At 38.9% G+C, this 21,249-nt stretch overlaps 1 protein-coding gene across 16 annotated transcripts in view; it reads right to left on the reverse strand.

The window, feature by feature from the left end:
- The window catches only part of DMD (dystrophin), a 2,138,536-nt gene that overhangs the window by 1,616,954 nt on the left and 500,333 nt on the right, over positions 1-21,249 (reverse strand). For all 16 annotated transcript variants that reach the window (XM_058713880.1, XM_058713888.1, XM_058713887.1 and 13 more), the window contains exons 5-7: positions 18,447-18,539; positions 10,238-10,410; positions 4,193-4,311 (exon numbers count right to left, since the gene is read on the reverse strand). In XM_058713880.1, coding sequence (XP_058569863.1) covers positions 4,193-4,311; positions 10,238-10,410; positions 18,447-18,539 — 385 coding nt within the window. The remainder of the gene's footprint in view (positions 1-4,192; positions 4,312-10,237; positions 10,411-18,446; positions 18,540-21,249) is intronic.

The following is a 21,249-nucleotide window of genomic DNA, read 5'->3' on the forward strand; positions in this document are numbered from 1 at the left end:
TATCCATGGGGAACACCAATAGATTCCAATCTCATTACAGTTTCTGGAAGAAAAGGTATTCTACAGTAGGTTCTAGATAAAAATCAATCCAAATGATACGAAATGAATGTGCATGTGTGTAAGAAGTTCTAGTTATTTCAGTCAACAATATCCTTCTAAATTTGGCATAGTTTTTCTCTTTACATGTTAACTTAGCATAAACCACTTACTAATATTTCTTTTTGTTAAGGAATCAAAATGTGATGGTTTTAACAAAGATGAAAGAAAAACACCATTTGCTCTAACAACGGATATCCAAATAAGAGGCCTTAAAAGCATTCTTCTCTTTTAGGTCAAATGCTACATATTTTCCCTTGATTTTCTTTCTTCCTTCCTTCCTTCCTTCCTTCCTTCCTTCCTTCCTTCCTTCCTTCCTTCCTTTCTTTCTTTTTTTGAGGGAGAGGGGGGAGGGGGAAAGGGAGGGAGACAGGGAGTGAGGCTCCAACAAGGAGCCCAACATGGGGCTGGATCCCATGTTCAATCCCATGACCGTGAGATTATGACCTGAGCCGAAATCAAGAGGTGGACGTTTAACCAACTGAGCCACCCAGACGTTCCTCCCTTGAAATTTTTTAAAGGCTAATAAACTGCATACATATAAAGTTAAGTCTAAAACCGTTCATTTCAGGAGTGTAACCTTCCAAAAGGCAGTGCTTATTCTTGGAAAAGTAGGCTCTGAAAACAACTGAAGAGTGATGCACACATTAGCCAAGCAGAAAATACAATCTGTGTCACCATCTTCATGAAGTTAAAATGAAGTGGATTAAAACCGAACTAATTGGTTTGTAAATGTCATTTTGAGGTTACAAATATTTCTTGCAAGCCAGTGTTCCTCAAATTTGACTCTCATCATTCATTTTTCAATCCAAAGTTACCCTGGTAAATAAGTGAGGGCATTTCACATCATATCGTATATCCCAAATGGAAATGATTTAGAACAGTAATATGCAAAAGATATCTAGAACCAGCCCAATTTTTATCCCCATTTTTTTTATTCCTTTAAAAAGAACATCTTTACTTTGTTATTCACATGGAAAAGCTGACAAAGCATTCTCTTAATGCAGAAAGTGCTGTGTGGATTGGCAAACAAACTAATTTGTTGAAACTCAGGGAAGCAAACAATAATTGTGGGTATATAAAACCCACAATGCAAGCACTAAGCATGTCTTACAGGGAAATCGTGACAGAAAGTGAATCGTCTGATTCATAATAGGATATATTTTGAAGGAGATAAACCTTTTATAACTATGAGCCTAAAGATGCATAAATTATTAAATAATTTTACCCTAGGATTACTTATTTTTGCATATGTTAACATTTCAACACACCAGAAACAGCTCCTGAAATTGCTTATGCTAATGCTTACTGCTACTCATTTTAAAAGGCAATTCCTCTTAAAACCAAACCTCAGGCCTCAAAACACCAGTTAAAGCCAAATAAAATATACCAAAGTCAATATATGCAAGACATGAAAACCTCCCAATTATACTTCAATGACTTTTTAATTTATACATCAACCCAATAAACAAAGCATACATTTAAAATTCTAAACACATTTTTGGCAGGTATTTCTTAAGCCAAATACAACTTCAATCCCCCCAAAATAAAAATCTCCCCAAATATAAAGCAAAATATTTTATTAACCTCCTAAGAAGTATATTAGTTATGAAATGAAAACTGCTTTGGAGAATAGCTGACACCGTTATGTATAAGCTACAGAACCAATATGTGTTTAAAAAAGGTAATTACCATACAGAGCATGAAAGAAGTCCATGAATCTCCCATGTGAGATACACTGAACAAAGTGTTCTAAGTCTTAGATTCTTAGAAATGCTATTCTCTCTTTTGCGACTAACAAATGAGTAAATCAAAATCCTTACGATTCAGTTAGTATTTTTTTTTCAATTATCACTGATAACATCTCTTGAAAGATATTGAACAGTAATTTTTAAAAGCATACTTGGTTATTTCCCTAACACAATGGCAGGAACTGACAGAAATCTAAACATCTAAGATTTATGTTGAATCCTCATCCTACTGACAGCCATAAATAAACTGTAATAAACCATTTCAGGAGACAGAATGCTCTTTAAAATGGAAGGGAGCCCATCAACAGAAAGGGTTTTCAGCTCAAAGACTTTATTGGCAAAACAAAACCATAACCAGGGGTTTGATCTCTATTAATCAGTTTGTATTCCTTGTTATACTTGGTTGACACTGAATTGTTGTTTGAGATATTATAACGCTCTAGAGGATATGCATTTCAACATGTACTTCTCATTTAGGAAAACGTATGGAAATGGGTATATCAGGCTATTTTATGCTCTAAAATACATCATTTATGTAACTGCCCTTTTCTGATTACAGGCTTATCAATCTAGTTCCTGATTATGATGTGGATGCCTATTTGGTGTCCCTATTTCACTGATTCAAAGGAGGACTTGAGATCAAAAGCCATTTTGTCACTTAACAAGAAAAAATTCATTTAAGCCTACGCTTACTATTTTATGAAAGGATAGGGCACATACAAGAATAACTGGAGCATATATCCCAGGTAACGGGAACTGTTTACCATGTATGGATTAATAAAAATAAAACACTATTAACAGGCGTATCCTTCAAACCCATACACTGTACCTTTTACGCGTAGGGGTTAGAGTTCATATATTCATTATGTCTGCCCTTATCTACCTCACTGGAGATATAAAAAAAACATGTAAATCTGTATGGGAGTCAACAGTGAGGTAACCCTCCCCCATCCTGCAAAACAAGGAAATAAGATTGATACAATTTCTGCCTTAGAGCAAACCCGGTGCCCACGGGGGCAGAAGGAATGCTAATTATCTACTGAAGCAACAAAAAGAGTTTACAGGAGTCAGTGCTAAATTATGCATTATTTACAGCAGAAGAAACATTTCTAATGAACTTAATCTGATTTCAACCTCACAAACACATTTGTGTTATTATCAATTTCCTTCCCAAGTACATGTGCCTAGTAAGAACAATATATTGGTCAATTACATGTGACAATAGGGTTCTTGTGGTAGTTATGTATCTCATTTAAAATGACTCAATTTTCATTTGGATTGATACATGCGTTTTTGAGTTTAAAATTACCCCTCCCCCCAAACACACACACAATATGCATCTGCTGTCAATAAGATGAGACAATCAGGTCTGCAACACAGAGGATTAGATTCTAGTTGAAGGTAAATTCACTGAAAGACTATCCTCTGAAGTGTTTCTGGGCTTTTCCTGATGAGACCTATCACTACCACTCAATCTCGGCAGTTGCAAATGATTCGATATGCCAAAGACCGTTTAATTATATAACCCTACCCAAATACCAGGTTGTATTATGTCACAGATATCAATCCCACTGATACTGCTTCTCCAAATTCTGGTTTTAAAGTAGGGTAAAGCCTCAGGGAAGTGAGAACAGAGTGTACAAATTCAAACAAGTTGGCAAACAAAAAAAGTGCCTCATAAGCCAGAAGAAAAGCAGAAGTCAAGAATCATTATCCCTCTAATGCATGTGTGTGCAAAGTAGGACTATGTAGCACCAGAGATAAGGATGCTATTTATCTAAGCATAATATAATGAAAACATAAATACAGTGCTGCCTGTCAATTTAAGAAGCAGCAAATGAATAACCATCCAATGGAGGACTTCCCCCAGAGTGACAAATTATAACAGAAGCAGTGCCAGGAATAGATTTCCTCATTTAAACAGTAAACCATGTTGCCTTTTATAGAGTATATGAATGAAATTGGCAAGAGTAGCTAATTAATTATAGCTGATTAGTCTATCAAATCTCTTGGTAGAATAAGCAAAACATGAACTTTTTATAACTATTTGGAGTCAACATACTTCAAACGTAGTAGGCTTCATCCATGAGGCATATACATTCTAAAGGGTTGGAATTTTTTCCCTCAAGTTTCACACTTTAAGATAATGGTATTTTGCGAACTAAAATCATGCAGGACAATTCAGAATATAATGCAAAAAGAAAGAGTATGTTAAATACATCCAGGATACAGAAAAACATACCACGCATAGTTTCTCTTTTGTGCTTAGTTTGTGCAAATTTTAAGTCTGACATGATAAATATTAAACTACACTAAAAACCATGGCACTCGAAAAATGTACCAACCTTCAGGATCCAGCAGTTTCTCTATGCCTAATTGATATTTGGCAATGTTGAATGCATGTTCCAGTCGTTGTGTGGCTGACTGCTGGCAAACCACACTGTTCCAATCAAACAGGTCTGGCCTGAAACACACACACACACACACACAAAGACAAGTAGAAATCAATTTACAATTTTCCACAAGATTCTGATTTTTAATTGACAACTCATACCCATCATCCTTAAGAGTTGAATGTTACTCTTCATTACCCCTCAATAAAGTTTTTCATTGAAACAAGTTGGAATTTTACTTGAAAAACCTGAAGAAAACAAAGGAGAATTTATTCTACCTTGTCAAGCAACAGAAATATATTAATCTCACCTAGCCTCAGAAATTTGAGTGCCAGCCATGTGCTGGTAACTTCCAATTTTACAAGCCTAGCCCAGACCTCTTCCCTGAACTCCAGACTCTAGATTCATCTGCTTATTCAGTATTTCCATGTAGAGTCATCACAAGACTTAAGGCTCCAAAACTGAACTTGTAGTATTCATCCCAATCACACCACCCCAAACCCACCTACTTCTCTTATAGTTCTCCCTTCCTCAATAATCAACGACAAGTACAAACTTGCAGTGGCTCACACAGAAACTCTGGAGTCTAGTTTGATGACTCATTCTCGTACAACACTTGGTTGGAAATGTATCCAGAATTTGACCACTTGTCACTATCCTTGCTGCCATCCCCTCAATCCAAACCACCATTTTATCTTGCATGGATTATTTAGTGCATTAACATTCTAATGGCTCCCTTACTCCCACCCTTGCCCTTGTTAATCTATTCTCAGCAAAGCTGCCAGAGTGATCTGTTAAAATGTTTCATCATAACCTTCTTTTCAAGTCCCTGCTATTGGGGGAGTAAAATTCATTGATTTAACTTTGACCTACCAGGCCCTACATGGTCTGCCTCGCCATTAACTCTCTGATTTTATTCCTTGCCTCTCTCCTCACATTCCTCAAAGAGGCTAGGAAGTTTCTGTATTTTCATGTACTGTTCCCTCTGCCTGGAATTCTCTTTCCCCAGACACTGACATGGCTCACTTCTCTACTTCCTTTATGTATTTCCTTAAAAGTCATTATTATGATTATGATTATGATTGTCATTCCCTCCTCTCTCCCCATGTAAAACTGCCCACTCCCAGGGTGCCTGAGTGGCTCAATCAGTTGAGTGTCTGACTCTTGATTTTGGCTCAGGTCATGATCTCACGGTTCGATAGAGTCCCACATCAGGCTCTGCGTTAAGAGCACAGAGCCTGGGGGCGCCTGGGTGGCGCAGTCGGTTGAGCGTCCGACTTCAGCCAGGTCACGATCTCGCGGTCCGTGAGTTCGAGCCCCGCGTCGGGCTCTGGGCTGATGGCTCGGAGCCTGGAGCCTGTTTCCGATTCTGTGTCTCCCTCTCTCTCTGCCCCTCCCCCGTTCATGCTCTGTCTCTCTCTGTCCCAAAAATAAATTAAAAATGTTGAAAAAAAAAATTAAAAAAAAAAAAAAAAAAAGAGCACAGAGCCTGCTTGGGATTCTCTCCTTCCCTCTCCCTGCCCCTCCTTCTTCTTGCTCTCTTTCTCTCTCCCAAAATAAGTGGAAAAAACATTTAAAAACAAATAAATAAAATTGCACACTTCCTAATCAAACTTATACATATACTAATTTCCTATCCCTTTCTTTCTCATCAGGACTTACTACTGCTTAATATTTTATATATTTTAACCAATCTTGTCTATGTATCTGTTTCCCCCACTAGAATGCAGAATAAAGGTTTTTTTCACTGCTTTTGTTCACTTCTAGAAACGCAAGCCTGACACATAGGAGATGGTCGATAAATACTTGTTGACTAAATATTTGTTGATTCGATAAATTTCGTTGACATGGAAGCAGCAAATGGATGACAATATACTATAAAAATATCAATTTACTTAATAATAGACAAAACAAAAAGGAGTATGAGAGGGAATTCTTATCCTTTAAGGGCTTAAAACCTAATAAGGAAAAAATACCCACATCATAGTAAGTTAAAATACATTGTAAATGTGAAAAATAGAGAAGGTTTTCTAAAATCTGAAGAGGTCAAGAAATTTTTGAGGCTTAAGGGAATCTTCAATCATGGTTTGCAACGAGATTTAAGAAGTTTTTGAGAATAGAATTCTGAGTTGTAATGATATTTAAAAAATCAAACTTCTTACACCAGGAAAAAAGCAGAATGTGCTTAGTTGGTCAAAACTCACAGGCTTGCCTCCACAGAGAGATTTTTACCATCGAGAAGCAGTGGGAGACGGGGTTAGGAAGGGGGACTGGGAGGAGGTTGAGAAAGGTCTTGGCCGTTGAAGGAATTACCATTTACCCCTACAACAATGGAAACCACTCGTCAACTGATTCTTCACCTTTTCTGGATCACAGACACCTTTGAAAATCTGATGAGCACTAGAAAACGTGTATCTATACAAAAACCTGTCCGTATCTTTAAACATACTTTACATAGAATTTTAAGACAATGGGGTCTGTCAATGGACTCCTGCCTCAGAACTCACGCTCTGCAAGGTAGGAAATTATAAGGATGGGCTTAGCTGTTATTTTCAAAAACCATAAATGAAAATAAACGGACAACTCTCTCATTGGACTCGCATTTCCTTTTCCTTTCTTGATGCTATCCTGATTAACTTACCAGAATTTTGTTCACTTCTTAGCAAGTCTAACCTGCCCTCTCTACTCCATGTTACCCAAAAAGCTATAATACTTTAAAACCTGAAATTTGTATAACCTGCGAGCTTACTCGAGTGTGGAAAGACTATAAGAAATAACAATGATAGAGGCGCCTGGGTGGCTCAGTCGGTTAAGCGTCCAACATCGGCTCAGGTCGTGATCTCACGGTCCGTGGGTTCGAGCCCTACATCGGGCTCTGAGCTGACAGCTCGGAGCCTGGAGCCTGCTGTGGGTTCTGTATCTCTCTCTCTCTCTGCCCCTCCCCTGCACTCACTCTGTCTCTCTCTCGACCAGTATTTCCTTCATCACATTGTTACCCAGGGGCTATGGACAGAAATGAGGTGAACAGGAACACAGAGTGAGGTGTACATTGCTACAGAGGTTCCGTTTCTTTGGGTGATTGTTCAGTGTGTAGGTGATCATCGTATTACACAAGAAAGTAAAAGATTTAAAAGAAACATCTCCGTTCTTTTCAAAAGAGAAATCAACCGACTGAGTCACCCAGGAGCCCCGTTGTCTAAACTTGATGAAACAAGGGGCACCTGGCTGGCTCAGTCAGAGGAACATGTGACTCGTGATCTTGGGGTTGTGACTTTGAGCCCCACACTGGATGTAGAGATTACTTAAAAATAAAATTTGAAAAAAAAAAATTATAAACTTGATGAAAAAAGGTACACCAATACCACTTAAAGTATTGCAGGCAACAATTTTAAGAATGAAATGATTATATTGTAGTAATCAAATTAGGAAACAGGGATAAGAGATAATATTTGTGGGCTTCGCACTAAGAAGCAAATCTACCTCCTATCAGACATTAATCAGGAAATGAAACATGTAATTATGAAAACCATCAGAAAGATAAAAGTTGCTGACAGTAACCACTTCCAGGAAATGGAGGGTGACTGGGTGGGGTTGGGGTCACAAAGACACATTTTGTTTTGTTTTCCTTTGCCCCCCCCCACCATGTCTGATTTTTTTTTAACTATGTCCTATGTTACTTCTTTGGTAATACATTAAAATGATGGATTAGGAAGAAAATGTAATTGTAACATCATACTTACAGCAACTTATCTGTATATTCTGAGCTATTTCTAATGAATTAACATTTAGTATTCCCACAAAAGTAGAGTCTGGCCTCCACTTAACTGCACTGTAGTGGACTCTGTTTTAATATAATACTTCTCATTTCCTACATATTCAGATAAAATTTATCCTTAAATAGATATAAGGCAAGCAATATCCTAACCTTTTGCAAGGCTCTTTGTCAATCCCTATGCTCTTTATTAAGTGCATGCCTTTGTTGTATATAGCTTAGTCACTCAATTATTGAAATCAGAACACCTCATGACATTTCTAAGTGTACCAAAGACAATCACCTTGGAACAGAAATTTCAACCATTTTTTTTCTTTAGATAAACAATATGAACATCTGTCAAAGACAAAAAGGAGACAGAGATGATTCATGAAAGAGCATTATCAACTGTGAGAAACCTCTTGAAAAGTAACTATGTTATGTATGAAAAGGTAGTTACTGATGATTTATTCACTATGACAAGAGAGAATATATAAATGATATTTTGAGAAAGAAAGAGTGGGTCAGGGACAGATGCTGCAGGGCAATCTGGAAATGTTTACTGTATTGCAAATGTATTCAGAAATCATGACATATAATATTAAAAAATGTAGTGTGTGAACATGCTGACAGGACTGAAGTCTTCCACTTGAAAAGAAAATGCTAAAGACCCAACAAGGACCACATAACCTGATCCTCGGTATTTCTGTTCACTTGCCAACGTGTACATGAACAGCAAGATCAATATGTTCAGGCCCTTGCTGTGAAGCATGTGGCTGCATAAATCAGCACTGACTTATAATGCAGAATGAATGCCTCTATCCCTTCTCATCTAGCTGTATCGAAGCTATGCAATATTTTTCTTCGTGTCATACTTAGGAAAAACAACGTGTTAACACTGCTTAACATGCCAAATGAGTGTGAGTTTGCCTCCTTTTGAAAATCGGGTTGCTGAGTCATTCACCTGGAAACCCAGTCTGGATGGGGTTAATTAAATCCAGCTGGAGCACGACACCTGACAAAGATGCTTATTGAGAGAGCATTTGTTCTTGGATGGAGCTTTACCATGAAGAAAATTTATATTCTGGACTTTTCTAGACACAAGATCAGCATAGGGAAATGGGAGACTCGTCAAGAAAAGAAAGATCAAAGTGAGAAAAGATAAGCTGCATTGAAAATCAGGGCAGATGCAGTCCAGTGGCATTTCAAACACGGTTAATAAGGGAATGTATTTGACCCTGGGGATTGGGCCTGATAAAAGAGATGGGTAATAGGAAAACCAAAGTAGATACCCTTTGCACTCAATGTGTTATACGTAAAATATATATATATATATATATATATATATATATATATATATATCTTACATACATACGAATGCATTATTTATATGTATTTACCACATTGTTTTGCTTTTTCTTGAACTGTTAATAATTCCCTTACTAAGCATCTTGATACAAGAAAAAGCAAACTATTTTGTTACCTTAGAAAACGTAATAGTGTTTGGAATACAGTTAAGAGTATTTGGTTCACTATAACACAATGAGTTCTTTTTATGATGACCCACACAACTCTCTCATGCTTTCCAGCAATTGCTCTGCTATTCCAGAGCAACTGTTTCTTTTGATATTCTAAACACTGAGTCATGGAATTGTGGTCTGCTCTTTGCCTTGGTTGCTAAGATGCTCAAAGCCTCTTTCAACCTCAAAATTAAAACACACACACACACACACACACACACACACACACATAAATATACAAAGCCTTATGTATTTGTTATCTAAGTGTATATCTGACAAAAGAAATGTTAATTTTTCACATTATTAATCTGATAATAGTAATTAATTTTACTACAGCCATTCACATGAGATTTGGAACCATTCTAGCTCTGATGTTTTGGCCCATACTAACAATTATTTGTGTAAAAAGACCAACTCCATTCTTAGCGAAGTTAGAATACAACCTTGATTTTCCGGCAGAGTCCCAACTTCAAACATGTTGGCCCCCTCCTGCAACCGTATTCATGCTCCTGTATTTTAATATTTCAACCATTAAATGACATATCACATAAAAAACAGACTCTTCTTATTTAGGGCATTCCAATGGAGAGCCAGATCAATATGATTAAATACATTAACATATAAACATGTTAAATAGTAGGAAATGAGCCAGAACGGCACTGGAGAAAAAGATTTAAGTCTCTAAATCAATACTTACAAAAATTAGTATCTCAGTAGTCGCCTTACCTATGACTGTGGATGAGAGCATTTAAAGCCAGACCATCAGACCAGCTGGTGGTGAAGTTAATGACATTAACCTGTGGATAATTACGAGTTGATTGTCGGACCCAGCTCAGGAGAATCTTTTCACTGTTGGTTTGTTGCAATCCAGCCATGATATTTTTCATTACATTTTTGACCTATGTGTGGAAAGAAATTTTCATGAGAAAATGCATTCCCTGAACAAGAACCACACAAACTTAAATGTAAATGTCCTAATCTTCAAAAGTAATAGGAATTTTAGGGTCAATTAGTAGTGAGGAATAATAGATTCTACCAGGACAGAGTCCGTTCTAATTAGGAATGTATTCGTATTGGTTGGTGTCACGATATGCCATTTATTGCACACGTTTAATATCACTCCCAGATTCTGCCACGTTAAACTATTAATTTTGTGCTTTTCGAATTGCTCATCTTCTAACTTTCAGTGGATATGCTAGAGAAGAATGTACAAAAACATCAGATTTGTTATCGACCAAAGGCTTAAAATAAGATTACTGGCTTTTTTTTTTTAAGTTTATGTATTTATTTTGAGAGACAGTGCAAGCAAGGGAGGGGCAGAGAGACGGACAGAGGATCTGAAGCAGGCTCCGTGCTGACAGAACAGCGCCTGATGTGCGGCTGGAGCTCACGAACCGGGAAATCATGACCTGAGCTGAAGTCAGACACTTAACCGACTGAGCCACGCAGGTACCCATATTAGTGGCTTTAAGGAAGAAAGAATGGCACAGTGGCTAAGAGAATGAGCTTACTTTCTTTAAACCTAGGTTCAAATTTTGCCTCAGCTATTAACAAATTGTGTTAATTGGGCCATTGAACCTTTTTTAGGCCTCTGTTTTTTATACATACAAGGCTGTTTTAAGAATCAAAGGACAGCTATACTAAAATAAAATCCCTAGGTTTATAACATAAAATAATGCAAATTATGTGTACTGACCAAAAGGAAAAACAGAACAGGATAAATGAGTTTGCCTTTTTAAAATAAATAACAAGAAAAATCAACAGAAGTAAAAGTATTTATCCCTAAAAGCTGTGAAGGTATTGCCTTGGGTTTTGTTTTGTCTTTGTTTTGTAGTCAGTCTGGCTTCATTTGTTAAAGCTTTTTTTTTCAGGAAATAGATTCACATGCAAGAGAAGAATAAAAGTTACAAATGCCCAAAACATGAGTCCAAAACCTTGGCTCATTTATGAGGCCTCTTGGGTCACGGGAAATGACACTGAAGAAGCCGCTTAAGTATTAAAAACCGTGTCACAAAATCCCACTGAAGATACATACACTGTAGAGGTCCTGAGGTGAACACAATACCCATCTTACCTCCCCAGAGGTGGTAAGAGACCTGGCCCGGTGTCTAGAAGCAGAGTGCTGGTGGCCCCCAGGAAAAGAGTGTTTGTCTGGGCCACCCAGGATGCTGTCACTGTTATTTCACGGTTATTTCTTGATATTTTGGACCTGGTAAGCTAATCTATGACCTTTTCTTTCAAACTGTCTTGGAAGAGTCATGTCACCTGAAGCAGATGTAGTCTCCAAAAATGCGAGGTGTCACTTACGGTCACCGAGACCTACTCTCTCCTAGATGACAGGGCAAAGTCACTTTTCTTCCTGCCTCGAGAACGAAGAGGGACCCGGTACTCCTTGAACAAAAGAATCTTGGAAGGATCATTCTGGACAAAGCACGCGGCACGAGCAAGGGGCGCCAAATGCAGACGAAAACAAAGCGACTTGTCCTCAAACCCCCACACTCCCTCCCCCTACATCAAGAAGCGCTGCCTGTGATGGGGGTGACAAGGTTCCGTCTGCTTTGTCCCCTCGTGCTCCTTTTTGCCAGAGAGGTTAAGGGCTTCGGGCTGTGGGGCAGACGTGGAGAGAAGGGGCTGAGCGTTCAAGAGGCCCTCAATCGCAGAGCAGGTGGGTGGCGCCACAGGGCTGAGGGCCGGCCGCTCCGTCGGCAACTTCCACCGCTGCTCCTGGCGAAGTCACAGTCCCCGTCCCAGCACACGGTGTCCCCTGGCCACACTCCAGTCACAGGGGGCCGGAGTAATGACCCGTGTGGCGCCGGTGGCCCGGGCACTGGCAGGCCTTTCGTCAGACGGCGTCAGCCCTTTCTTCCGATGCCTTGTTGGCTGTCGCCTGCAGAGTCTCCCGGTGCGAGGAATTTGGCCGCCTCGTTAAAGGTCACGTATGAGTCCCTCGCAAGCACGATGATGGTAAAGACGCCAGGGACCCTATCTGAGGGCCAAGTCTGAGGAATTGGCGACAGCTGCAATGGAGACGGCGAGGTAGACGAGAACGGCCCTGACACGGCGTCGGAAGTCCACCGTGAGCCAGCGCATGTCCTACCACTGTTGTTCGGCAGCAGGCCCTGGGCGAAGCAGAAGACGGCCAGCAGGAGTCCCGCAGGTGAGCGGGCAGGAAGGCAGCTGCTGAGGAGGCCACACAGCAAAGGTGACAAAGGACAGCTCGACCCCGCCAGCAGGAGGCAGCCTTTGAGCGACCAGATACAGCACGCAGGCGTGAGGGCGGAGCCGGAAGGTCACCAGGCTCCCGGGCCGTTTTTTTTGGTCAGGGTCAAGGTCTGTGGGCCACAAGGTGGCTGGCTGCAGGAGCCGAAGCTCCGCCTCCCTCCCTCTCTCCCAGAAGCCGGAAGGGAAGTGGAAACCCAGACCACGGAGGAGAAAAAGGCAAGATTCCTGGTTTTATTTTTATTAGTTTCTGTACATTTGATTCTTGCCATGGCTTTGTGCAAATGCCGTTCAGCGGGTTGTCGTATTTCATTGCTTCCTTCTTCTAACTCGTCTCATGCAGAAATCCATTCTAAACATTTCTCTAGATTTCAAGAATGCGGTGACACCACATTATAGAACAAACTGTCTACAGAGCATAGTAAAGGCATAATTATGAGGCTACTTTTTAAATATAAGTCAGGGGGTCGCCTGGGTGGCTCAGTCGGTTGAGCGTCCGACTTCGGCTCAGGTCATGATCTCGCGGTCAGTGAGTTCAAGCCCCGCGTCGGGCTCTGTGCTGACAGCTCAGAGCCTGGAGCCTGTTTCAGATTCTGTGTCTCCCTCTCTCTGACCCTCCCCCGTTCATGCTCTGTCTCTCTCTGTCTCGAAAATAAATAAACGTTAAAAAAAATTTTTTTTAATAAATAAATAAATAAATAAATAAATAAAAGTCAGGCCCCTTATATACCTGAACGAAGTATCTAAGTAAATGTGATTAGTTTTTACCACCAAGGGCTTTCCTTTTGGAAAGCATAAGGTCCATACACTACCAACATGTGATCAGATGATGAATATTTATTGTGTATTCTAAATATGACATTTTATTTTGCTTCCTCATCCATGTAGAAGTTAACCAAGGCCTCAGGGGAAAATACATATTTTAACATCTCCAATGTTAGTCATCTTTTTATGAAAGAGTTGATGCAAATTTTAGGATAGACTGCTACATCTCACTTTAAAATACTTGAAAAGGATTTGAGATGATGCTTTGTAAATGCGGTAATGATGTGAAGATGTGAGATCTTTGCATATATTTATCACTATCCCTTGATAGCTAAATCTATTATTTAGAGGCAGATTATCCAGTTTTCTTAATTCCATCCTGACCTGTTATTTAGTCAGTTACTCAGTGAGTAAATAGGTCAAAGAGTTATATAAGATGTATCATTTTTCTCACCATATTCTGAAGTTATCAAGTGCACAACCTCCATGTAAAGTGATTGCAAGACATGTACTCTGTGTCCTATGCTGAACCACCGTTGGATTCAGCACCTACCAGCTCAGTGGTAGTGATTTGCACTGATCAGGCAACCCTCCCATGATGAATGGGATCCATTTGGAAAGCGCTTGGCCAGGCTGCCCTCTATGCACAAAATGTTACAGGACAACACAGTATTCCAACCAAAACTCCTTTAGCATCATTATGTCATTAATTCAGCTTATCAGTCTCAGCCCCACTGGTATTGTTTCTACTTGGGTGCAAATGTTGCTAAGAAAAAATAATAATAAAGGTCAATGTGAGATAATCAGTTCTTTTCCTACATAAAAAACAATTACCCAGAAATCTTTATTAAGGACCAACCTTCAGACACTGAGCTGGTCCAGAGGTGAGTCTTAAAGGAGAAAACTTTCCCACCCTTAGGACTTAACAGTCCCTAAGAGAGAAAATCAATTTAAACAAATGTGTGTGTGTGTGTGCGTGCATACAGCTATACATCTGTTTTCAAAAGGAACAAGTTGAAATGTCATTGAGCAGTGGTTTCAAAAAATGACTAGGAGCTAACTGGGCAAAGAAGCTATGACAGGCATGGAGGTGCACCACCAAGAGTGTCCTTCAAGGAAAGGCTCCTTGCTCCATCTGTGAGTCCTCTCAGGGACTACCTGATGTTGGAGAGTCCTGTCATCTAAGGTCAAGCCCTTCCTAGGGCAGCCCGCATCTAGTGACTGCTGAAGAGAAATGGTTTAAACGCTTTGCCATGTCAGCCTCACGCAGAGTGACACTCAAGGATTATTCCAGCTCCCAGTTCCACATGGGGTGCAATACAACTGTGGCTGGGTGTGTATCACACCTCCAGCTCTTCTCGCTCTGGTTACCCTCTCCCTTCCTCATGCAGGTCCCCAAAGCATGCCTTAATTAATGTCCTGCCTGCTGAATTCAATACTTCCTTCCCAGAATCCATCCTGTGACCAAAAGGAGTTAGAGTGGAGGAGCAAGAGTAAAAAGGGGTAGGGACAGTCTTTTACAAGGGAAGGATGGTGTGTGTGAGGACCATAGCAAGACCTGTCTTGCACACAGAGCATTAGGGAGGCAGGAGTTTACAGCAAGGGCTTTCTTCAGTGCCAAAACCATCTTTCTCCTGTATGATGTTCAAATAGTAAATAAATACTGCAGGCTAAAGTCGCCCTGGATTTGAGTTTTTCCTTTGACTTAGCCAGCAAAGGTGGGGACATGACCTCTGATAGCACACCACTGTTAGCAAGATATGTTTGTATCTCCAGCTAGTTATCAGAACTCAGCTAACCACCCTACAAAGAAAGGTTTGCACTTTAAAAAGAAGGAAGGGGCCCCTGGGTGGCTCAGTCAGTGAAGCGTCCGACTTCAGCTCAGGTCATGATCTCATGGTCTGGTCCATGGGTTCAAGCCCCGCATTGGGCTCTGTTCTGACGGCTCTTAGCCTGGAGCCTGCTTCGGATTCTGTGTCTCCTTCTCTCTCTGCCTTTTCCCCACTCACTCTCTCTCTCTGTCTCTAAAATAAATAAATTTTTTTAATCTTAAAAAAAGGAAGAAAGGATGCCAAACATGTGGCATATGTCTACTTCACAAGTTTGTTCAATGGTGCTTATTCCTCAATATATTATTGAGGAATAATATATTTTTCCTCAATTATTTTCAGGCTAATGATTTTATTTACATGGAAACTGGAAAAACAGTGACAGGAGACACACGGTAAGCATTCCTCAGCTTTTACAAGTTCAAAGGGAAGTCCTCCATGGCACCATTAATAACATAGTATGTGGCACTGAAACAAAAGATTCACATCTTTCCATCTCTTAATGCCATTCTCAATCTGATAGACCAGGAAAGTACATTAGGTTGGCCAGAGTATCCTTTGATCTCTGCTGATATTCAATGGCTTTTGTGACTACTTAACAGGAAGGCAAATGTATACTCTGTGAAAATACCTTCTGGGATTCATTGGGTTATGATGAGGAGTATTGAGCAGGAGGAATTTTTTGGAAGTGAGTTTAGAAGTTTTAAGAGAACCAAGCAGGGTGATAGAAGACAGAGAAGATAAGGAGGTAGAGGCTGAGAAGAGTCTACATCCTTGCAATCACAATACAGTGATTCAAGGACATAAACACAAGACAACAGACTGTGAGAGGTCTGAGATGAGGAAAGACTGCAAAAGCACTCCTTTTGGTATTCCAGAGTGTGAAAGACCCTCCACATGCTAATAATAAAAAAAAAAACTGCACAAAATCACAAACAATTGAAAAAGGTATAAGGCTAGTTGTGAAACTCTATCTTGGAGTGAGTTCAGATGCAGTTGGAAAGGGTTTTGAGAAGATAAGAAAGTGAAATCATATGAGAGACAGTTTGGATGAAAAATACAATTGAAATAGCCATTTGGGTCTCCGTGCATGCCTCACTTCTTCTGCTGGCTTTGTCACGACCAACATATGCTCTTGTGCAACTTAAAGTGTCTTCTGCAAGCTGGGGTCCCTCCATGAACCATTTGTACCAATGTATCAATTGATGCAACCAGTTGTGTCTATACAATCGATAGTCCATTAGAAATTTCTATAACAATTTTACAGGTCCTACATATGTCTTTTGAGTTTAATGATAAAATGGCGTGGGTTTGGGGTGTCTTTTTATTTCATTTTTATAATGCTTCAGTTTTACTATAATATGCATACAATGGAAAAGAGGGGGAAAAAACTTTACTTTCCTCAAGCTAAGTTTGTGAAGTTCTGAGCAAGAGAAGTAAACCAGTTTGGTGAGGGGCCCTGTGTTGCCTTGCTGGTTCTATTTGATACTATCACTATATGGAAAAGGCCCAGAATTGGGAATCTTGGATTCATTTGAGGTTCTTATGGTCTGTTTTCTGTTGTCATCCACTATGCTGTCTTCAATCTCTTCCCATATTGCTGTGAAATAGGATTGAGCCTGTTCAGAGTGTTTAGAATAGAAAGATATGGGGGTCAATTGGGTCAATATGGGAGTCAATTCATTTGCTGAGGTGCAAAGGTACACCTCTGGTCTCCATACTGACTCTAAGCAGGACCAAAGTACAATTCAAGTTAAGTCAACCCTACTAAATGAAGTAGTGATACTTGCTACAATAATAAAGATGAACCTCAAAGATTATGTTCAGTGAATGAAACCAAATATAAAAGAACACTTATTATATGATTCCACTAGTATGAAATTTCCAAAAAGGCAGACATATAGGAACAGAAAGTAGATAAATGGTTGCCCACGGCTGGGGATTGGAGTGGGGAATGACTATAAAAAGACATAAGATTTGCTTTTAGGTTGGTAGAAGTGGGCTAAAATTAGATGGTTTTAGATTGTTTTGATAGTTGTACAACTCTGTAAATATCCCCAAATCTTGGATGGATTGGGCGGGGGCTGTTCCTTCTCAAAATAATTTGAGAAGCACTAGGCAGGAGAACTAAACCAGTTTGGTACACTTTGAATTTTATACATAGAATGAGTAAATCTATGATATATAAATGACATATCAAAAAAGTTGTTTTTTGAAAAATTAATCACTGCTAGTAAAAACAGCAGACATCTCAATTTTCCTCCAGATTCTTAAATTATGAGCAGAAAACGCCAAGCAATCAAAATTATTTATGATACACCTGTAGTGAAAAGAGTGTACTCTACTGAGTGCTTTACAGATATTCTCTCATTTAATCCTGTAAGAAATACACATGTTAATTATTATTTTTTCTATTTTAACAGTGAGGGAATTATGGCCCAGAAAAGATGGCATTATACCCAATGTCACTATAAGATGGTAAATGAAGAGGTTGAAATTTAAGTTCATGTTTCTCTGACCGAAAAAATATATACTCTTTTCACTAAACCAAATGAGTTTTGATCTGTTTTGCAGAGGTCCAATAAATATAGGCATCAGAAAATATAGGCATTCAGAAAAAAAAAAATCAATTTCAAAATCAGATTATAAACTCATATATATGTATGTATAACATAAATACAGATAATCGTATCCAACTAATCTTTTATTGGAATTAATTTACATTGAGAAATAAAAGATTTGCAAAGTCTCATTCATTTGGTAGTGGTTAATAGTTTTTATAAAACTATGTAGATTCGCTTACAGGTTAGTTATAGAAGACACATATTAGTGAAAAATATTTTTATTAACCTATTGATGAAACTTCTCTTTTTTGTGTCATCTCTACACAATGAAATAAAATTTAGAAAAATATTCCTGCGAGTGTTCTAGAACCTGTTTTATAATCTGCTGATCCTTCACATCTCAAATGACATTAACTGTGCCCATTTAAAAGACAGTGCTTTGGAGATGGGCTTTGTTCTGTTAGAGGTGTACATGTTTGTTTTGCAGGACACGGGCAAACATGAAAGGAAGATCAGCAACATTTTACCCAAAAAGGAAACAGTCATCAAGGTTCTTACCTGCCAGTGGAGGATTATATTCCAAATCAAACCAAGAGTCAGTTTGTGATTTCCATCTACTATGTCAGTGCTTCCAATATTCACTAAATCAACCTGTTAAAGATACAGGGAAAACGTTTGAAGGAAAGAGACAAAATGTCTATTTGGAAAGAAAACAAAACTGGAAGGTAATTGCATTTAGCTATTTTCAGAGCCTAAACAGTATTACAGCTTTTAAAAAATAATCCAAAAATGAAACAAAATGCATTTGTAAATGGACTTTCTGTAACAAACAAGTGCCCCCGAACACATTAACAAAGAGATAGGAAATGAATGTACTTTTAGTATATAAATAGATTACTGCAGATTAAAGAGGCCAATCAGAGTATCTCCAAATAAAATGTATAACAATGATAACTCATAAAAGATGACTAAAATTAAGATTTGCTTCCTAATAGAAAATTGAAACTCAATAAATAGAAACTCCATCTGTCCTTCAATCTTGCTTAGAGGAAGGCTATTATAATTAGGGGTGGCTGCATTAGACTAAAATGTCGTTGCTTTAGAGACAGATATTAAAACTCCAATAAATAATGGAGCTATGGTAAACTCAATTTTCTCAATCCTGTACTGGGAATCAAAATATGGCAAGGTTTTATTCTATTGTATTGATTTATTGAGAGAGAGAGAGAGAGAGAGAGAGAGAGAGAGAGAGAGAGAGAGAAAGCACGAGCAGTAGAGGGGCAAAGGGAGAGAGAATCTTAAGGAGGCTCCATGCCAAGTTCCAGCGCAGAACCCGATGGAGGGCCCGGATCTCATGACCAACCGTGAGATCATGACCTGAGCCGAAGTCAAGTCAGACACTTAACCAACTGAGCCACCCAGGTGCCCCGGGTTTTATTTGTCTTAAGGCAAATCCTATCTCCTATCCTTTATGCTCCTGGTATTTTTACGTGGAGTCAGGTTAAATGTAAGCATCAGGCAAATGGGTGCATGAAAAGATGTTCAACATTATTAGCCATTAGGAAAATGCAGATTATAACCACAATGAGGTAGCACTATACATTTATCATAATAGCTGACATTTTAAAATAGTGACAACAGCAAATGCTGGTAAGGATATGGACATACTGGATCACTCATGCAGTGCTGGGGAAAATGTAAATAGTACAGGTACTCTGCAAAACATTTTGGCACTTTCTTGCAAAACTCATCATGTGCTTAAGCATGCAATCCAGCAACTGGGATCCAGGGCATTTATCCCAAAACAATGAAAACTTACATTTCTACAAAACCCTATGTGTAAGTGTTCACACCAGCTTTATTTATAACAGTCAAAAAACAGCGATCTGGGAGAAGAGCCCAGATGCCCTTCAAGGATGACTGGTTACTTAAGCCGTGGTGCATCTACACCATGCAATCCCACTCTGTGATGAAAAGGAACAAACTGTGGATACAAGCAGCAACTTGATTGAATCTCATGGGAATTACCCCAAGTGAAAAAACAAAGCCAATCTCAAAGGGTAACATTAACAGTTTTGAATAGACAAAGTTATAGAAATGGAGAACAGGGTAGCAAATGCCAGAGGTTAGAGATCAGAGTGAAGGGGGTGAGTGGGGCAGGTGGATGTGGTTATAAAAGGGCTGCCCTTCAGTATAATTGTCAAATCACTCCCAATTATGCCTCATATAAAAATACTTTCAGGTCCAATGGATAATCAAATACTCACATTTATTTTTGCACCCCAACTATATAAATACTATTAGTGTGTTGGCTTAAAACAAATAAAGTATACAGAAAAGAATGTAGAATCATTTGAACAAGGATGGAAGATCAAGATACAAGTCCATAGTTTACTTTCAAACATATTTAATAGTAGAGGATATTACTGAACTAGACAATAGACTAGATATGAGGATTTGGTACCATATGGACCTTACAGAGAAGTTATCCTGAAGCTGTATATAAATGGACATTTCCGTAAGGCTCAGTTGAGGAGTGGACAAATGGAAACTCTCAAAGCTGGTTGACACGAAAGACTTTGACTTTATTTGGTATAGGAAAGTCAAGATGATACTGCCATTATGAGATATTACATGTCTACTTATTTCCGCAATGCAGATGCTTTTGGTTGCACATTTGAATTTCAGGAGTATCCCATGCAAATCATTCCTAATTCAGTATGCTATAATTGAGTATTTCAAATTCTTGGGCTTCCTCATAAATTTGTCCTACGCATGTAGATAATAATTTCCTGTAACACTTTTGTTTTAATTATACAAAGTAAAATACAACAAGTTTTTAGAACTCATTGGGGAAGAAAAACATAGAGATCCCAGAGGAGATTAATAACTCAAGAACAAGAAAGCACTGTCATCTACATTTCATTTGGAGATTCCTTATGTGGTGGTTAGGGAAGGAGCTCCTCCGTATGGAAAAGCTACTATAAATTTATCAGTTGAATCACTGATGCATTCATTCAACAAATACACTTTGGCTCTATGTCAGGCACTGATGTACTTAGAGCACAAAAGAGATAGTTGTGCTTGTAGTGAAAGTGATGATCAGACTGTACATTGTAGAAAATTCAGTAATTTAAATGGAGAAGATGTGATTTTTTTTTTTTTTAGGAAATAGACCTATACTGGGGGAATCACTGCTAGTAGTTATGTTTGGACTTGCCATAGGGAACATCCTGGGGAGACTTAGAGCAAGCAGTAGGCTTGCCTCTATCTACTTTCATAAGCCTTCTCACTATATCAGCAGGGAGACTGTTCCTCTATTTCTTTCTCCTCATAAAATCCCTCCTCAGATCCAATTTCT

Source organism: Neofelis nebulosa, chromosome X (assembly GCF_028018385.1).
Source record: "Neofelis nebulosa isolate mNeoNeb1 chromosome X, mNeoNeb1.pri, whole genome shotgun sequence".
Taxonomy (NCBI): Eukaryota; Metazoa; Chordata; class Mammalia; order Carnivora; family Felidae; genus Neofelis; species Neofelis nebulosa.